At 39.4% G+C, this 20,107-nt stretch overlaps 1 protein-coding gene across 5 annotated transcripts in view; it reads left to right on the forward strand.

Moving 5' to 3' along the window:
* plxna4 (plexin A4) overlaps positions 1-20,107 on the forward strand; it is a 241,294-nt gene that overhangs the window by 148,020 nt on the left and 73,167 nt on the right. For all 5 annotated transcript variants that reach the window (XM_026146289.1, XM_026146294.1, XM_026146292.1 and 2 more), the window contains exons 5-6: positions 653-753; positions 18,266-18,389. In XM_026146289.1, coding sequence (XP_026002074.1) covers positions 653-753; positions 18,266-18,389 — 225 coding nt within the window. The remainder of the gene's footprint in view (positions 1-652; positions 754-18,265; positions 18,390-20,107) is intronic.

Genomic DNA, 20,107 nt, shown 5'->3' on the forward strand with positions numbered 1-20,107 from the left:
TTTTAATAGAAATCGGTCATGAAACTAAAAGAATTTATGTGTCTATACAGTATAGTGGGTAAAACTAGTGCTTTAGATGGATTTGTTTTTCGGGCTGTTGCGTAAATCAAGATAAAAGGAAGGCTTTAATTGAATCTTCCACATCTTCATGATGTAATTGTGTTTAATAGAGACAATTTACAACTAGCATAATTGTTTTAATGATCATTTTGTGTTGATCTGAGTCATCCTAGATGGAAACAATAACTCTGTAACAATATATTATATATTATGTTTTCAGTAAAAGGCGTTACTATCACCGTCACCTCTGCACCTACACTTACCTCGACCATACAGCAGACAGATACTGCTAATTGCAACAGCAGTATTGCTGATCTGAAGAAGCTGTCTATGACACCATTATCCAAAGATTCCTGCTCACTGCACTTTCTTATTTGATGTCTTGAAAATGTATCATTATGTCTCTCTGCCAAAACCTGAACACAATGTTTCTGTTTTGTTTCAGAATATTATATATCACTTTCACTAGTTTCAGGCCCTCTCTGTGTCTTGTGGTAATGTTCTCCTTTTGGTATTTCTGCTCATCCTCGCATTATTCATGCAGCCACACAGCTTTCTGCTGTATGTTAATGATATTTGTATCTCATTGCAGCTGTCGAGGATCCCAGTGGAGGCGTGTGGTCAGTACACAACCTGCAGCGAATGTCTTGGATCCGGAGATCCCCACTGTGGCTGGTGTGTTCTGCACAACATGTAAGTCCTGTTAGAACTCTCTCAGACCTAAACACACATGCAGTTCTCTCTTTCCTGCTTACCCCTGATGCATACAAATACTGTATTTGCTCAGTTGCTTCTCTTTCATTTGTTATGCCTCCAACATACCAGACATTTTGAGGGTGTTTTGGGTTGTTAGACTCCCCTACCTCTATGTGGCGCCTGGGTCCATGCCCAGCATTCCATCCTTTGCAGTCTTTTAGCTTTTAGGGACACCTGAAGCCAGCGCAGGCCAAGTCTCAGATTGCTTTCCTGGGGAATCAGCTTTTTGCCAACAACCCCCCACTCCACCCTTTAGATCCATTACCAAACCTAACCACTGGCATTGTTTACTACCCCTGAAACTAGAACCTGGTGAGAGCATAGATACTGGTGGGCACTGCCAGTGGGCACCAAGCCCAGTTGACGCTAAGCAAGTGATAGCTTCTTTTATTGTAGAAAACTGTTGAATGACATCTCCAAGATTAGTTCATTAAAAACAAATGATTTACTTTTTCTTGCACCCTGTTCCCCTTCGTCTTCTCTTTTCTTATTGCTCCTGCTTTTAAGACCGTCTCCCTCATTGTTTCCTTGAAATGCACAAGCATGCACACATAGATAAGCACAAATTCGCAAACACCCCAGCTGCTGTCAAACCCTTGTCCCTCAAGATGGGAGGGAGATAGTGCTTGCTGTGGGCAGGGAGATTTCCCACTCCACTGTAAATTGAAAATTGGTTTCTTGTGTTGGTTCTAGCCCTGGGGTAGAGTGTGTGTAAATGTGCGTAGGTGTGTGTATCAGTGAGACTGAGTACATTTAGCACCTTCATCCCTGCTGGCACTGAGAGGACACAGTGAGGGCAGGGTAGCAGGGTGAGTGTGAGAGGAACATACTGAAAGCTGCAGAGAAGTGAAGATGGACAGATGAAGGGAATAACAGATGAATGGCAAGGTCATAAAGAGAGAGCTAAGGGAACAGAATAGTAAAGAATAGATACTGGCAAATTCTAAGAAACACTCAAGGTATCAAGGATATCATGACATATTCAATGATCAGGGAGTGAGTGTGTCTGAAAGGCGGGCGAAAAAAGTATCTGTTTGTGCAACAGAACATAAGAAATAAAAATAGAGGATGCACATAGGATGCAGCCTGTGAACACTCATTTGAGCGCCACATATTAGAAGTTATAAGCAAGGTCACACACATATAGTAATTCCAACCATACATTTAATTTCTATAACGATCACCAATTCACTATGTGTGGTAATATGTACTGTTTAAGTATGGATTTATGTGTGCTTACAAACCCATTAAGACTTTTCGTATCCTAACAGTCAGAGGAAATGGGTGGTTACAGATTGGTCTGTCACACTTAGCCCTTTCAGCTCACCTCTGTCTTAACACACACATATAAGCCACGAATGCTCACACACAAGCCCTTGTTGCTTGAGAGTTAGTGTCAAGTCACCGAAAACAAGAATAGAACCCAAAGAGAGCGAGAAAATAACCAAAGTGCCTCTTGAGTCGATCTCAGGTGTCTAGACGTTTGACCATCACAAGGGCAGGAAAAAGAGATTACAGGTGTGCTGTGTGCATGCGAGTTTGTGTTTGGTGTGTGAGCCTGTGCGGACCTATCAGCACTCACACATTCTGTCATTCAGACAGCCCGGTAGCACACAGCCACAAAATGTAAAATGCACAACCCATTGGGACTGATCGACCACAGGTTCACCTTTCTCAAAGTCCATCCCCCTTACCCAGCATGTGAATTCTTAACTTGGTCCTGGTGTAATTGAAACCCCCCCGAGTTCCACCTCGACCACAGGGTAGACAGGACTTTATACTCCTGCCACAACCACTGCTGTTGTTTTATTAGCCCGTTAATTTATTTATTGTATAGCTCCCTAATTTACCAAATTTAGGCCTCAGCACCAAGGATAACTTCATATTCTTTACATTATTGCTGTGTTTTTTTCCTAACCATTGAATTTTTTCTTGATTATGTTTGAGAAAATTGCAAAACAAAGTTTAATAACAGACTTGTAAACTTCATGTTAAAACAGTGGAGGATGGATGTAGCTGTTGAGTATATTTACTAATTCACCACAGACAACTAATTACTGACTGCTGTGCATGGATTGTGCCGTCGCTCATGCAAATATGCGTGTGTAGATACAAATGCATTACACACCATAATACTCTGTAGTCCACATAAACATGTTACTTTTAATGGTCTCTAGAGGATAATTGGAAAATAATTATGTGTCTGGAAACATAAAAATCCACTGAGATGACATGGGCTTGAAAATTATGCTTTGAAGGTCCTGAAGCATGTATGCAGTCTGTTAATATTTGTGTATGTATGTTTCCACTCCTTCCTACCCACTTTATTTAATGTAAGGTCAGTAGTAGTGCAAAGCCATTAACAGGCTTGATTCACAGCTTGATAGATAACATCCCAGCAGACCTCCAAAAAGAAAAAGTGTTTACACAGACACATGGCCAATCTTCACATTTAGCTGTAGTTCTCAGTAAAATGTAATACTTTCTCGAGAGTATTTTTAAAATGTCCTTTTTTCCAGTTTTCTATATTTTGAATAGTTGTTTTGTATGGCCGCTTTTCAATTATCCAAAACAAAAAAGGAAGCTTTACAAGTTAAACAGGCTGAAGGATAAAGAAAGTGGGAGAACTAAGGTTTATTTTGCAAGGTAGCATGACTGTTAGCCTGTCCTTGTTGTGTAGGTCTGGTACACTCATACACAAAAATGCACACATGGTTGATCCAAAGCACTTTTCTTCAGGCATCTCAGCAATTGAAAGCTGAACTGTTTGATATTCGGAAGACAGAAATGTTTAACGTTTTTCTTTTCGTCTTCACCCACCTCCGCTTTGTCTTGGCTGAACCATATTTCTGTTGTAACACAAAAAAGGAACAATTATTGATGGATAGCTGCATGCAAGAGTCGATCAGTGGATTCTGAACATAAAGTACTGTTGCTCAAAGAAGTAGTTTAGTCGAAAAGGACTGATACGTTGTTTACGAAGTATACAACAGCTCAAAACTGAACAGTAAAGCTTGCACATTTTCAAACACATTTTCTAATTGTGAAAGCTGTTAAATAAAACCAAAACAAGCCTGTATAGCTTGCAACCTTCGCCTATCTGCTTGTACGCGGCACATTTACTAAAGTAATGATTTAACGACAAGCACAAAATCCTCCATTTCCCTCTGTGACTGGTCACAAGTCCTGCTCAATCATAGAAGTGATTAACCTAGCATTATGACATGAAGTGAAAACCAGTAAGCTCCGTAAGTGAATGACAACAGTTTAATGATGTAAAGCCTCAGGAAAAGTCTGCAGGGAAAAACATAAATATAGGAATATAGAGCTTGTGTGTTTGTCTGCCTTCACACTCAATGCATCGCTATCCTGTGAAATGCCTTTTCCTGGTCTGGCCAAGCCTGAAGATATTTTTACAAAGGATGAAAGCAGGCACCTGGCCTAGTACACTGACAACAGACCAGAGACTTGAACACACATAGCAAAGGCCTAATAACATATAGCAAACGTATAGCAAAAGGGCCGAACCAGGAAGAGCTCAGACTCATACACGGTCTCCCACCCACACTCACTTTGTGCTGGAAAGAGGGGTGTTCAGTGGAAGGATAGCAAGCGGTTCCTCTTCAAAAGTGTTCTTCCAGATAGTTTGTTTTTCCAATCAACCTTGAAATCACCTCACTGGTCCGAGCAAAAGCAGAATTGCAAGCTCTCTTGCTCTCTCTCACTCCCTCACACACACACCCACACTCTCTCTCTCTCTCGCTCTCTCTCTCTCTTACACACACACACATACACACACTCCTTCTCTATCAGCTTTGCCTTTATTTACTCTATAGATCGGTGAGAGGAGCTGTTAGAGAGAACACCAGGGGAAGAGGAGAAAGGCAATCAATATTACAGGAGAGGAAATCAACAGGAGTGGATGGTGCACCTGGCTCTGTGTGTGTGTGTGTGTGTGTGTGTGTGTGTGTGTGTGTGTGTGTGTGTGTGTGTGTGTGTGTGTGTGTGTGTGCGCTTCTCTGATAGCAGTCATGTCCTTGACATACACTGACCATTTGTTTAGAAAGACAAATATCTTCAATAATTACTCACATGTTTGACTTTGAATGCACACGGCTGCGTGAAGACATATGCTTCCATTTATCCTACTATTTGCAAAATCCCTTAAACCCCACTATATATGTTTAGATCCATCAAAATTTACATCAGACACCCCCCCTCCCTCGCCCCTCCCCGCGGGGAGGGCTCACTAAACCTTGAGCCTCACCTGTCAGCTAAACAGACTCGGCCGTCTCATGTCATCTTCTGCCAAGATGCAAAACGTATGCTAATGCCTGTCAAACTCAGCAGGTGAAAGGAAAGTTTTGAATCGAAGCAGCTCCTCCTTTTCATCTTTTTCTTTTTTCCCCCCTACTCTTTTACCATTGACATTGAATACCACACACTGTCAATCAGGGGAAAGCCTCCTACAGAAGAGTGAGCATATTATAGGCTTCCTGTATCCATATGGGCAGAAGCAACCATAAATGCATTCCTACATGCATGCATTACATGATTTATTCTACGCTGCAGAGTGAAAACATTTCACTTTCAAAACAAGTCACTTTTAAAAAGATTTATCTTTAAATGTCAGAATTTGACAAATTAGTCAATACTTGTTATATTCAACCGTGTTTACACTGTTTTTTTGGTACATGCTAGTCTGATAGGGCTTATTAAGCTTTCTGTTACTTCCATCCACACACCAACCCTTCCAAGTAAAGCAGAAGCACTTCTGCAGGGAGCCAATATAACAAAATGTTACAGCCACGTTGTGGTTATGTTACCCCCTGTAATGCCAGTCTGTCAGCTGTCAGTTTTGTAAGTGGTTAACTACGCTGTCAACACGCCTATCGTGCATGACAGCCAGACAGATTGGAAACCATATTTGGAGAAGTACCATTGTCAAAATGAATGTCATCATATTTGGCATGGATTTTGAGAATATCACACATTCCTCTGTGATATCAGTGTCAATTCGAAACAAGTCGTGCTAATGTTGAGATATCTTCACATTAATAATTGGTTTGACATATCTCAATCTCTGCTTTTGGCTGTGATATTGGTAATATTCCCAGAGCACTGAAATCACTCTCTCCTTGTCACTTTTCTCACTTTTTCATTTTCTTATTCTCCTCCTACTCTTACCTCTTTCCAATATCACCATTCAAATTACACTCCATCTCCAGCAGAGTTATCATACACTATATTCTTCCTGGGCACGTTCGTATGTGTTACCGTTACTTCCACTAGTCCATTTACAGTGTGCATTTTTTATTTATTTATCATAATTTTAAATGTGTTTTGCTCTATTTTACATTTTTATTTTTTGCATATTTTTGCCCCTTTGAACTGTGTCAGGTGTGAGTGCACTACACAGTACGATGAAAAAATCTTGAACAACCCTTCACTTCTTTATATTTTGTTTCAATGGAGCAAGACTTCCTTGTCAGTTTTAAAGTGGTGTTGTTCTTCAGCCTTTCTCAAAGTCTTTTGAAGTTGGTGTCTGGCTGCTTTTTCCATCCATTTTCAATCCAGTCCTTGTGCCTGACTATTTGAAGGGGATTTTGGTTTTGGTTTTTTTTTTAAAGCCACTTAACACTCACGTATGAATCATTCAAGCATAAAAAAGTTGCTTAATTCAAGAGATGAATCATTGTTATTTCCACACATAACAAACAACTTTGCAAAGCTATTTTAAATTGTATTTAACACATTGTTGATACCAGCCTGTCACAAAAACATAATTTGTTCTCAGTTGCTTAGTTAAATGTATATATATTTTTAGATATTTTTAAGAAAAATGTTTCTCCTTCTATGCACCGGTCTTTCTGAATTAGTTGTTTGATACTAATTTAGTTATTAAATGACCATAGATAACATTATATGACAGGTATAAAAACATTATTGCACTAAGAAGGTATTCCCAAAGCATTTTTAAACAAAAACTAGAAGTGCCAGGTCTAAAAAACTATCTACAGCAGTTTTAAAGTAATTTCCTTAAGAAATGAGGAAAAAATGCAATAAAGACCTGACACAGGTCCTAGGAGATGCAACTCCTTTCAACTGACCCATCTACTTTTCACTGAAGCCTCATTGAAAATGGTCTCAGTGGAAGTGTGGCTGTCAAGAAGCCCATTATAAAGAAGGGTAACCGGGAGAACAGGATGAGGTATGTCAAATTAAATAAGAATTGGATGAAAAATCAGTGACAACAAATTAGAAATTTTTAGTTCAACCATCGTCAATATGTACGCAGGTCAAGAGAGAGGTACAGTGAGTTTCTACAGCCATCTGTGGAGGCTAAAGACTGTCATGGTTCGGGAGCTGCATTTGAACCAGTGGTCCTGGAGCTCTTGTCAAAACTGATGGAATTATTAACGCAAAAAAGTAACTTCAGATTTTGCTCTGCCATGTAACACCATCAAAAAAGTATCTGATTGGCAATGGCATAATTTTTCAGTGTGACAATGGACAGGGCCCAGACCACAAAATTATTGAAGCAGTGTGGGATCATCTTGACAGAGAACAGAATAAAAGGCAGCTAACATCTAAAAAAAAAAAAAAGGTTGAATGTCCTTCGAGAATCCTGGAGAACTATTTCTGAAGATTACTTGCTTGTCTAAAAGAGTTCAGGCTGTATTGAGAAACAAAAGTCATCATACCAAATATTGTTAACTAAAAAATTGTTTACATTTATATATTTGAAACACTATCCCCCCAACAGCTTGTGGGGATAGGTTAATTGATTAATCCAAATTACCCATAGGTGTGAATGTGAGCGCGAATGGTTGTCTGTCTCTGTGTGTTACCCCTCCGACAGACTGGTGACCTGTCAAGGGTGTACCCCGCCTCTCGCCCTATGACAGCTGGGATAGGCTCCAGCACCCCCCACGACCCTGAAAAGGATAAGTGGAAGCGGATGGATGGATATTTGAAACACTAGTTTCTAGTTTACAAATATTTTTAAATAAATCACTGCATCTGTTTCTAATTTTGTGAGCAAAACATAAAGAAAATCAGAGATGGCTTGGGATTTTTGCACACTAATGGGAATGGGAGTAGTAATGTCATGCTTCTGGCAATAGCCAGATGTCATGTTCTAGCTTATCAGATAAGATCTGTCAGTACAACCAGTAGTAAATCTCTACAGGTAAACTGTGATTATACTGGGGCACCCTAATGAATCAGTGGACCCAGATGATACTGCTACTAAAAGTGTCAATTTGCTTGAAACTTGTAAAGTTTTACAAGCCCACAACTTATATTGTCTTTGGAGTACCACTATGTTTCATAGTAAATGAAGGATAACATAAATCTAAATGCTTCTATGCAGTTGTATGCCAGTGTCCCACAATCACGTCTCCATAAACAGTTGTCTAAGATATGTACATGTGTTTTCTTTGCAAGCTCCTTTGACAACATATGTACAAGCTTATTAGGCTGATACAAAAAGTTCAGGAAGTCATTAGTAAACACAAAATGGCTGATAAAACTTGCAAGTCATGCTGCAAGCTTCTTGCCCCTTCAATCCTTTGTATTCCCAAGACATCTTTGGTGCTGTCAAACGAATAACCTTTTCGGAGGGAAAAGCTAATTGGCAGATCCGTTGAACGTTTTTTTTCTCTCTGTCTTTCTCCCCTCTCTCACCCACACATTAATTCTACACCACCGCTACCTGTCGCTGTGTTCACAGCCATCCATTACCTCAGTATGCTCATTACTGTGGTATGCCACACTAATGCTAATTAAACTGCAGTGCCACAATTAGCATGCCGCCATAGACTCATTGTGTTTGGTTGCAACGACCACTAACCTGCCCCTGGAGGACAGCTCTAAGTGCTTTGAAATATATTGTTAGCAGGGACAGTGACTGTCAACACAAAAACAAAGTTTTTGCAATATTAAAAGGCATCAAATTTAGCAGTTGGCCTAACACCTTTAAGCACCTTTAGTTGCAGTGTTCCCAAGATCAAGTAGGCTGAAATTCTATTAATTCCAATACATCCCTTTATTCTTTTTTTTACAACAGCAGTGATGTTATGCAGTCTAGTCTCTTTTAGGGTTGAAATCACAAAGCAAGTCTCAACGTAATATAATGTGTCCCATGATAATGATGGCACCATGATACAAATATTCAGGAATACTCAATATACTCTAAAACAATTATCCAATGTGTCTCCTGGTATCTGTGTAATTGGAGATGGAAAGGCATACAAGAAAAGATGACAGTCAAGAATTATTTGATTATAGCACTGTGGTGTCAGTGTCTGTGACTGTGCGTTAACACTATTATGTAATTCATATAATGTCTCACATCTAATGATTTGTGTTCCCCCCGCTGTCTGGAAATTATTGGATGAAAGCGTGTAGAATGCCTGCATGCTTTAAGAACAGTATTCAATATTTGGCACCAGTTTATCCCAAGAGGAAGTAGCACAATATATGAGGTGCATAAAGTTGTGCTGTTCTCCATGTGCCTGCACTTCTGCTTTTTTAGAAGTCCCGTTTCAGTCATCTCAGAATTCACAGAACTTTTTGATTATGCCTATGAGGTGTATCTATTTTGTGAATGTGCTTGTAAATATATTTTGTACAGCTAGAAGCTAACTGAGAGAAAATGGAGTCTTTATAAAATTCATCTTCTGAAAAGTTACTGTATGAGCATATCCAGTCATTGATAGACCTCCAGTGAAGGGAAATGGCTAGAAAGTCTTATTCTTGCATCATATAGATATAAAGACGCCAGCTATTTGAAATTTGTTTCAATCACTTCTTAATGCACTGCTAAGATCAGTGTTTAAGAAGTTGTACTCAGTTTGTTAAAGTCCTAAAGATGACTTGACCAACTCTCAGAGTATGTATGCAGTTGTTTCTTTGATCTTGAGATTCTTGGATCTGTGGCATTGCTCTGATGTCTGTGGCCAGGGGAGGATGGCCACCCCTGTGTATGGGTGACTGATTTCACCCCTCACCTCTTGGTGGGTGCGAAGGGAAGTTGAGGGGAAGGGAACAAGGCCAAGAAGTGACAGGGGCATCAGGACGGAACGGAATTCTGCACATCCCAGTTCCCTCTCAACTGTCACCATCATTGTGTGAAGACACACACACACACACACACACACACACACACACAAACCAATCTACCTAACCCCAACACACATCCGCAAGCAAGCACACCCACTTTTAAGTCAGGACCATTGCTCACTGTCACCTTTTGTCACTCTGCCACACACAGGGAAGCACAGACACTGGGAAATGGACATAAACACACCCACATAGTGGTGAAGGTGTCTTGCCTTTGTCTGGCAGAGCATGAACCAGACACAGGAACTGACATAAGACTGAGAGGATTGAATGAGAGACATGGCAAGAGTCAAAGGAAGTAAAGATATATGGTGATGTATTCCAAGTGATGAGGTAAACTGAGGAAGGGAGAAAGAGGTTGATTATAAATTCACAGCGAAAATGAGGAGGGATTAGGAATCTTCTGGTTAAGTAAACGAAACTCTGTAAGCAGGTAATCTTGATGAGGATGTGAGGGTAAACACACACACTCACAAGCACACACACTCACACACACACACACACAGACCATATGAGAGATCACCTCTGGGGAATCGTACTCAGGTAAATCACTTCACATGTCCCGTCACATAGCTGTTTCTATGGCAACAAGAGCTAAGTCACAACATAATAACCTTGTTATATAATCCAACGGTAATCCCTACTGATGTTTCAGCATTAGTGTCACCAGTGTGTTCATTTCAAATCATACATTGAAAGGCTGAATCGCTTGATCTATATTTAGTCTTGATATATTAGGTGTAATTAGCTGATTTTAGATGACTATATGCAAAAAAATTGGTGTATTTGCTATCCAAATTTGGGATTGTGGGGTATGATTTATTTTTTTACTCAGTAGTTGAGCCATATTTTGTGCTCTTTTGTTCATGCATACCTCAGATGATGAGCGTGCTTCTCACAGTGAACAAAGCCAGCTATTAATATGCGGCATGGACTAGCTCCTTGTTAGCTCAAATTCAGACTAGGCAAAAAGGAAATGTTCACAGTAAAGTATGAGATTGTGTTGAGAATATGCAATAGGCAAGACCATTTCAAAAGCTGTGCTTTCTGAGATGTATGACATATTTAAAATGAACCCATCTAGTTGTTTTGTCAATGTCCCCAGTTCGAAACAGCTTTGTGACCGTGAATAAACACACCTTAACACCCCAGGCTGTATATCGACTGCCTGAATCAACAGTATCATATGCCCCTATCTATAGTTGCACACATGAAGGGAAATAATACAATGTACTGTAGATAAAGATGAAAGCTGAGTGCACTGTTGAAACTCCATTGAAAACAACCATGCTGTCCCCCTTAAAGGGAAGTATGAAAACATCAACATGGAACCTAAAACATGGAACCTCTGGAAATACTGTAGATGCACAGCAATAGTAAACTAATGCGTTTCTTTGTCTGGGCTTCTATCTTATGAATGCCAGGTCAAACTGTGTTGATGTAGTAACAGGACAGTGATATGTGAGCCATTTCAAAACTGTTCCCTTTTAAATCCATCGCGTACTTTATTCCATCTAAAGTATCGCATTTTCTTTGCTCACTATGGGTGCTTAAAGATGATAATCATAAGACTTCCAGTGACAAAGTAAAAAAAATATAGGTTTAAAAAAGTATAACATTACTAATTAATTACTTGGTTTCTGCCTTTCTCACATGCACTCAGCTAACCAGCATACCTGGTATGGTCTAATGGCATTATCTGGACCAGGAGTCACATCAAACACGATTAAAACGACAGCCTAATAAACCTGTCACAGCATGTCACCACCGCCTGTTTCTACCAGGGGACTGTTTGTTTGTTAGTGTGTGGAAGTGAGAGAGTAAGACGTTGTTGCCGTGTCTTTTGACTACTGCTAAATTTGCATAGCACTAAAAGTCATGGCAGAGAAACAGCTGCTCGTTGATGCCCGGAGGCCAGGGCTGATGCTGCCAAATCTAATCACCGCCTAGTGCTAGCATCTTTTTTGGGATTTTTTTGTGTTTTAAGATTTATAGGTTGTTGGAGGAGTTTGAGCTAATGACACCCATTTAGAATATTGGTGACGTCAGCCTCTCCTTTCCTCACTTTTGTTTTCCGGTCATCCATCACGAATTACATTTGACGCTATTATAGAATTTAATATTGCAGCGACTTTATATCCAAATTGTAAGCTTTGTGAGCACTTTGGTATCACGATGTTTAGCAAAAATATTTTGTCATCAGATAGTCTTTGGTGATCACATATTAAAGCATTTCTAACTGTTTACATATTTACGGTATGCAGTTTATATATACTTTAATAGGTTCTTTTAAAAAAAGTCTCATACAGCTTAAAACCTGTGCAAAGGAGCAGTCTTACTGTATAATTTTCTACTCAGTTGGTGTTCTTGCACCAGTGGTATGCAAAGGGGATAGCTCAGAGATTTCTAGACCTGGGGCAGAGATTCTGCAATTTCTGTGTCTTCAAGTATGGCCTTATAAAAGACAGTTGTGTGTGTGTGTGTGTGTGTGTGTGTGTGTGTGCACACATGTGTGCACACAAACCGGTTCACACAAACCGGAGTAACAGGGTCATGGCCAGTGGGCCAGGTAATAACTCTCCCGCCAGCCCCTTCATGCGGATTTCTGCTCTGAGGACCACCACTCTTAATGATAGCAGGAGGAGGTACGCTTACTCTTGTGTGTGTTCGTGTGTGTTCAGCTGCGTTCGTGTGTTTGGTCACATGTGCAAGTGTGAGATGTAGCCACCTTAAAAGTTGAAGTGTCATTTGACTGAATCACTGTGACATAGCCCCTGCTCTAAGGTACTTTATATAGGCCGAGGCTATTAGTATGTATAGACTTCTATATGGTGTCTGATGATGCATGGTTAGCACAGTAATTGGTTTTTAGTTGGACTACAGAGTGCCTATTTGTAGGGCATTGAATCACCACAAACAACAGTTAATATAACAAAAAACTGTGGGTAATATATAACAAATCCTATCAAATTTAAGTATTTTAATTCATAATAAAGTGGCATTACAATGTGCCTTATTTAATGCTTTAAAGTACAAAGGAGTATTGTACACAGTTGATATTACCTACCCATTGTGTTTTTGCGATGACATGACATCAATCATGTCACCTTTTTAAGCTAAATGGTACATGGTAAAATCATATGCATGTCATTTTAATTCATCTCCTAGTGTTGACTATGTATCTATTTTTCTGGCTTGTACGCATATGTTGCATACAATACTGTAGCTATGATAAATATTTTGTGGTGAAATGTATTGTTCATAAGGTTGTCTTGCTTTTAATAGCTGTGACAGCCTCACCAACAGTTGCCAAAGCTAAAAAAAAAAATTCCTTCTGTGCCCTTTGCCCAGTCTCTCTCTATAATTGTGTCACCTTATCAAAGGCTGGGAGAAACAAGAGTGCAGATTAGTTTTCATTCAGGGCCCATCTAATCCTTTCAGCTTGTTCTTTCATAACGTGTCATTGCCAGTCAGTCAAACAGCTCTTCACAACAGCAGTGTTTACTATCCAAATGAATAGATGTTGTACGTCTAATTCTCTGGGAAAAAAAAAAGGGAACAGATAGCCCGAGTCAAGCTTTTTATGACTGCTATTTGAAATCTAAATCGCTTTGATCTCGGGGGTCCTCTAAATGTTCTATTCTTTGATGTTTACAAAAGGGTGAGATTGTTGCATATTGTTACAAATGATGCAATCTTTCTTTCCTTTCAGGATCCGCGTGGAACGTAATTGAAAACAATTATCCAGTGCTTTCCTCTGATAATGCCCATCACTTACATCAGTTAAACCATGTAAGGCATTATCTTAAACATCCTTTCAGTAAAAACCCAAGTCGCCAAATGGCCAGATAAATTCTCCCCTCTCCCGGCATGGACATAGCCAATGTGTGTAGCTATCCTATGCTTTGGCTAGAGATTCAATCAGGATGTAAGACCATTTGGTAAATGAAAATATTCATATGCATCTGTTAACTGGTTACCCACTAGCATCTCAGTAGGATTCTCTGCTGGGAGTGAATAAAATAAAAGGAGGTTTTATTTAATCAAACTAAACAGAGCATTGGTATGCATGAATTGTGACTGTGTGCTGGTGGAAGATGAACCATTTGATCTGAATGTTTGCGTGATTGGTGGGTGACATTGCATTGTGCTTTAAGAAAATGCTGATTCTAGAGCGAGCCTGTGTTTTGTTGGTGTATCCCTCCACCATGCCAGTGATCTCGATGAACACAAAAAAATGAGACATCAGCTCTATTGCCCATTATTAGGAAGGTAGATTAAAAAATCGGTAGCTTCCCTCTTCTCTTGAGTCACTTTCTCTGCATTGTTGAACTCAAACAGAAATTATTTGACCCCTTTGTTTTTGTTTAAACCTGCTCAGCAATTCTGTGACCTTAAGACTCTGAAGTGCAGATGCAATATACAGTTTCTGCAAGGCCAGAGAAAGCCAAAGTGAAACTGTTCTAGAAATTAGAAACACTCTTGCAAAAAGAGACCTTTTCTTTCTAGTTCATCTTGTGATTTAGTGCGTACAGTTTGTTTAAATAGTAGCTTTACAACAAACAATCTTATAACATTGTCTTTGGCAACATTTATAGACCCACACTTTCCATAAACAGCTTAACAGAAGATCAGTAAACAAGTTGAGGGATGTTGAATAGCTTGGATACATGTCTGATGATCTACCCAAAACCAATTTAATCGTGACCATGAAAAATATTTTCAACATTAACAGAAGCTATTTCAGTTTACTCACACATTATAGATAGGGCTACTTATGAATAACCAGAAAAATCAAAGTAAAAAGTAAATATAGCAGGATTGTTGTGATATATAAAAAACAAAAGTGTTCTCAATTTTAAGCATCTGTTTACATCAAACGAATAGCATCTCATGCAGATGCTATTCATTGAAGGAAAACTTTACAGGGCTGAAGGCAAAAGCAAAATGTTCACTTTGACCAAGGTGAAAGTGACTTTTCCCTTCAAAGTCCTGGAAAAAATAGAATTCTCCATTCCTTCTGTCTTTTTATTTTTTCAGTTTATTAATAAAAGCTGGTAATCACATGCAAATGAAATGTTACAAACCTCCTGTAAATATTCTTAGTTATGTTTCAGTGAGCTATTACCTTAACCCCAGCTGTTAAATAACGAAGGCAGGCATTTAATTGCTATCAAACTATTAGAATAACAGCAGTCACCATGAATGAAACTGATCATCACAAAATGATGGATAATAATAACCATCTTTGTGTGTTTTGTAGTGAGAGATAAGGTGTTGATGCTGTGTCGGTCAGGCGGTGATGTTTGAGCTGCGGTATTTCAACACCTCTGCACTTTTCTTAGGACTGTCACAAAACACATAATCCTGAAAATAAATGTAATTAAAAAATGAATTAATTGTATTCATGTTTTTAATCACTGGCATCATACTTTACACATGACAACAGATTTGATTTACTGGAATAATGTGGTCTTACAGAGTACAAATACTTATATGTATTCTATATTTCTCTATAGGTGTGAAATTAATCTATAGCAGATTAAATTCAGTGAGTCAGGATATTTTTTTTTTTTAATCCATCTTCACTGCACATAACAACCAAAACAAATTGCCCCCTGTCCACTTTTTAAAGTAGAGGATCATACCTTGTCTCATAATCCTGTATTAACAAGTCCCAGTCCAGCTATGCCAGGTCTTGTTGTTGCAACCATCCACTCATACTGCATCATTACGTCTTATAACTGCATTAAGATGCGTTATAAGTCCTGCGGATGATAAAACATCAGCTGCAAATCTTGGTAGATGTGAATATTGGACAAAAATAAACAATTCAACGAACACATAAAAAGAAAACTGTAAAATTTGAAAATGTTATTCACTGCAAACTCAGCATTTACACATCCTCGCATCTTGTCCTGTTTACTCTGTTTCATTCTCTTTACTGTTGTGTTCCTACATCGTCATCATCCTCTCCACCACTGTCATTTACAGCAGCAAGAGTCTCATAAAGATGATGTCATAAATCTGGGTCATAATAAGGTTCAGCAAGGGACAGCAGATATTTATCAACCCTGAGCTTATCCCTCATAAATCAAAATGCTACTAGGGTTTGTTTTATTGGTCATTTTGAAAAGTCTGGTAACTTTTTCTGCAATGTTTTCACTGTAACTGTGCTGTAGAGATTGGAGTTACTATATTATAGAAAAGAAGAGGGGGGGGAAGGAAGATCAACAACTCCAGATGTAGGTCGGTCAGTTCATCTTCAAGGATGTGTCATTTGTGAGAGGACATCTAATTCCTTCTTTGAAATTTTAAGGAATTGTTCTATCTGTTGAACATTTTCTAAATGTATTAGGCCTGAATTGAATTTAGTAATGAGGCAATCATGCATAGTGATGATTCACTTAAAGAGATTGTGCCAGTTAATGTTAATAATGCAATACAGCCAGCGATTTTGGCATGAAATGCATGTTTTTCTACCAAAACACAATGTACCGTGACACTGTTAAGGAACGCACACAAAGACAAACATCATTATGGGCACAAAAGCACATACAAAGCAAGTATTTAGAACCTTATTTCCAAAAAAGTTGGAATGCTGCTTAAAATATGAATCAAAACAGAAGCCAATGGTACGCATGTAACACTATATCTAATTTTGAATGTTGCTGCAAAGCTAAAACTGCCTGTCCAATATTGTGTTGCTTGGTCTGCAGCAATGTTTACGTGGGTGGTATCTGTCAGAGTACAAAGTAAGATCCGCATAATGCCAGAACCCAAGGTTTTCCTACAGAACTTTGCATGCTAATGAGATGATCCATGTCACGCACCGCACCTATCAGCACTTTTAATGTCGTGGTTGATCAGTGTTTGTCGGTGAAAGTGTGCTTTTTTTGGCAGGGGGGGGTTATGTGGGTTGTTTGCCTGGGGGGTTACTTATATGATGCGGCCTTATTAAATCAGTGCTAGAAGAGGAGGCACAGACATCAGTGATTGAAAAGCACAAAGGAACCTGAAGCGATTAAACCCCTACTCAAACCAGCTTAGAAGGGAAAGCTTCACAGAAAGCCAACAATGGTTGCATTCCTTTAAGTCGTGCTTCTCTTGTGCTTTCTTTTCCACACTCTCTCTCTCTCTGTTTCTCTCTCGGCAGCGCTCTTTACCCCTCCTCCTGTTCTGTGCCTTTCTCGAACAGATTATTTCTTTTCATTTTCTTTGTCTGTCTTCTTTGCAGCACGTTAGGCCGCTTAACTTTACAATGCTCATGTCAGGTCAAAACCCACCCTCCTTCTGTCTGTCCAATTCAGGAGAAAAAAGCCTCTTTCTGCATAAGGTATTACTGTATCTCAGACGTCAACCACCTCGAAAGTCTTTCTTTCATTCGTTCATTAAGGCCTCTTTCTTTCTTTTCAGCCTTTTATTCCTCTAAAGGAGTTTTAGGGCGCTCTCTGGATTTTCCAGGTTGTTAATTGCACAGAAAGTTTTTGTCTGAATCAATAGGGGATTAAACTTGAATAAGTTTATGAGGGGATTCGATTAGAACAAGAGCATGTGGGTGTTTGTGTAGAGAAGAAGGTTGAGGTGATATTACAGTCTGGGGCTGTTTTTTAGAATTTCTCGCTAAGCATATATTTAACAACAGTTTAAATAATTGTGTTTCCCAGCCACTTCTACTGGAATTTTTAATGTGAAAACTTTCCATTGCAGCAGTTTTGGTGAGAACCAGTTGCGCTTCTCATACTCCTTTAATTACGAGCTCATTTAGATCGCCCAGCTATGGGAAATGACCTTGTAGTCTATCAAGGGATTGTTTTTGGAACATGAGTCAGTAAACTCCTCTTACACCACAAATGGTCCAGTACTCCAGCTCCCCAAAACGCTGTATTCTACTGGATTAGACAGAAGTAATCTATCCCACGTCCCAAACAACATCCACATATCCACCTGCATTTGGCACTGCCCATGAATGCCAGTCATTAAGATGACTTTGCAAAGAAGAGGACTACTACCTCTTTCCCAATGGGCCGTCTCCACTTCCACATATAGAGCAACCATTGTTTTAAATGTAACTGCTCCCAGCCCTGTGGTGACCAGCCTTCCATTCACTGAACACTGAGGCTGGTACGCTGCCAGAGAGGAAATATGATAAATGTGTATAGCACCAACTGTCGGGGAGGGGGAGGGACATTCTCTTTTTCCCAGATGCCAACAGGTGGAAAGGGGTAAGCCCTGGTCAGGTTACTGCAGGCATGCATATGCCAATAAGCATGTGTGTATTTGTCTCCACGAATAACACTCCCTGTTGTTGTTCTTTTTCCAGGTGTGCCAGAAAGGAGAAATGTGAGCGCTCATCAGAGCCCCGGCGCTTTGCATCCGACATCAAGCAGTGTGTGCGTCTCAGTGTCCATCCAAACAACATCTCCGTGTCCCAGTTTAGTGTCACGGTGAGTGGAAAACAAACTCACTGAATCAGATACCCTGAAATGGAAACAAAGGCTTGTTTGGGGCTTTAGATGCGCAAACCTTGTGTTTTTTCCCTGTGTGTGTTACATGTCCTATACTATCAGGCATCAGTTTCCTCTTTGTGTCACCTGGAAGATTAAATTTAGTCACATTTTAAATTGAAGTAATTAAATATATCTTTCTCTGACTGCATATGGAATATTTTTAGCAGCCAAACGTGCATTTGCTTTACTGGAGCCACATTGCAATAGAAAGTGAGGATAATTGAATAAGTTTCTGGTGAGAATATCTTGTCTGGCAGATTGACAAAATCACACTCTCAAGCATAATTTGTAATATGGTGGAATTACGCTCTAAATACTGATTAGTAGCTTGTTTTAACTCTGTAATCCTGCTTTATATGATTTTACTGACTGCCAGCAGGCATTCCTCAAATCCCGACCTCACAACTTACAATCCCGTCCAACGAAATGGTCTCCCAACAAATGTCAACAATCATTGACAGAGTATAGTTTAGCTCGGCTGTGTTTATTGTGATTGTTGGCAGCCAAATGCACCACTTTTCCCCCTGGATGTTTCATTCTCAAACAGCTGCCAGATTTAAAGGGTCTGAATTGTTTTTATTGTTTAAGTGTATTGATTGGTGTGCAAAGAGGCTGTGATCCATTGCAACAAAAATATGTCTCTGCAGAAACTGGAGAAACACAAGCGCTCGAACTATCTCGGTGTATCCCCGTGTCAGCTTTCACCACGACACAAAATCTTTTTTTTTCTTTGATTTGAACAGGATCAAGAGGCTAATGTTTTAAATGTCAGCATCTTTGACGTTACTAGAAAGTACTGCAGTAACACTGTGTGTTATATAGTATAAATATTCCACTTACCTTACTGTACCCAGCATCAGAGGTTAACACGGTGGTGCAATTTTAACTCATAAAGTGCAATCAGCATGAAAGATCTCCATTGCATCAAGGGTCACGTGCGGATTGCATTTTTTTTTTTTAAGAAGAAGAAGAATTCCTCTGCAACACAAAAATGATATTTATGAGTGTGTGTGTGTGTGCGTGCGCGTTGTTGCTCAAGCCTTTCAAGTGTTTAACCTTTTGCCAGACATATCCCATCCAGGGGCTTCTGCCTAACAGACAAAGGCTTTTGTTTGACCTTTTTGTTCTTAAATATTTGTTGAGAAAGATAAGGCTTAGAAATTCTTGACAGAAACGGGTACACATCACCGCTGAAGTTGGACCTACTCTAGACGAAGCCATTATTTTCTAAGCTCCAGAAGTTCCAGAAAATAACTTTATGAGCAAATAGTTTTAGGATCTGCCTCAAAAGTCATCATAAATATATCTGGCTGATCACAGCCAACACTGGAGGAAGAAGGGGTTGTGCTCGTTATAATACTATTATGCTTCTAGAGGGACAGATGGAACAGCTGTGTTATGCAGTTTTTCACACACACAGAGGATGTAGTCTTTTTACATGTCGTAATTCTCTTTCATTTTCTTAATTTTCTCCCTACATTGCTTTGCTATGCTATGGGTGCAGACGTTAGCAAGTCAAGAGGAAATGCGAGTGGAAGTTATTATAAAATGAAATTGCTCTATTGCATCTGGGCTTTTAAGAGCTAATTGTTGCTTATAAGGTTGATATTTCCATAGATTTTTTTTTTTTTTATATGCCAGATGTAATGCAGGAA

Source organism: Astatotilapia calliptera, chromosome 17 (genome assembly GCF_900246225.1).
Source record: "Astatotilapia calliptera chromosome 17, fAstCal1.2, whole genome shotgun sequence".
NCBI lineage: Eukaryota > Metazoa > Chordata > Actinopteri > Cichliformes > Cichlidae > Astatotilapia > Astatotilapia calliptera.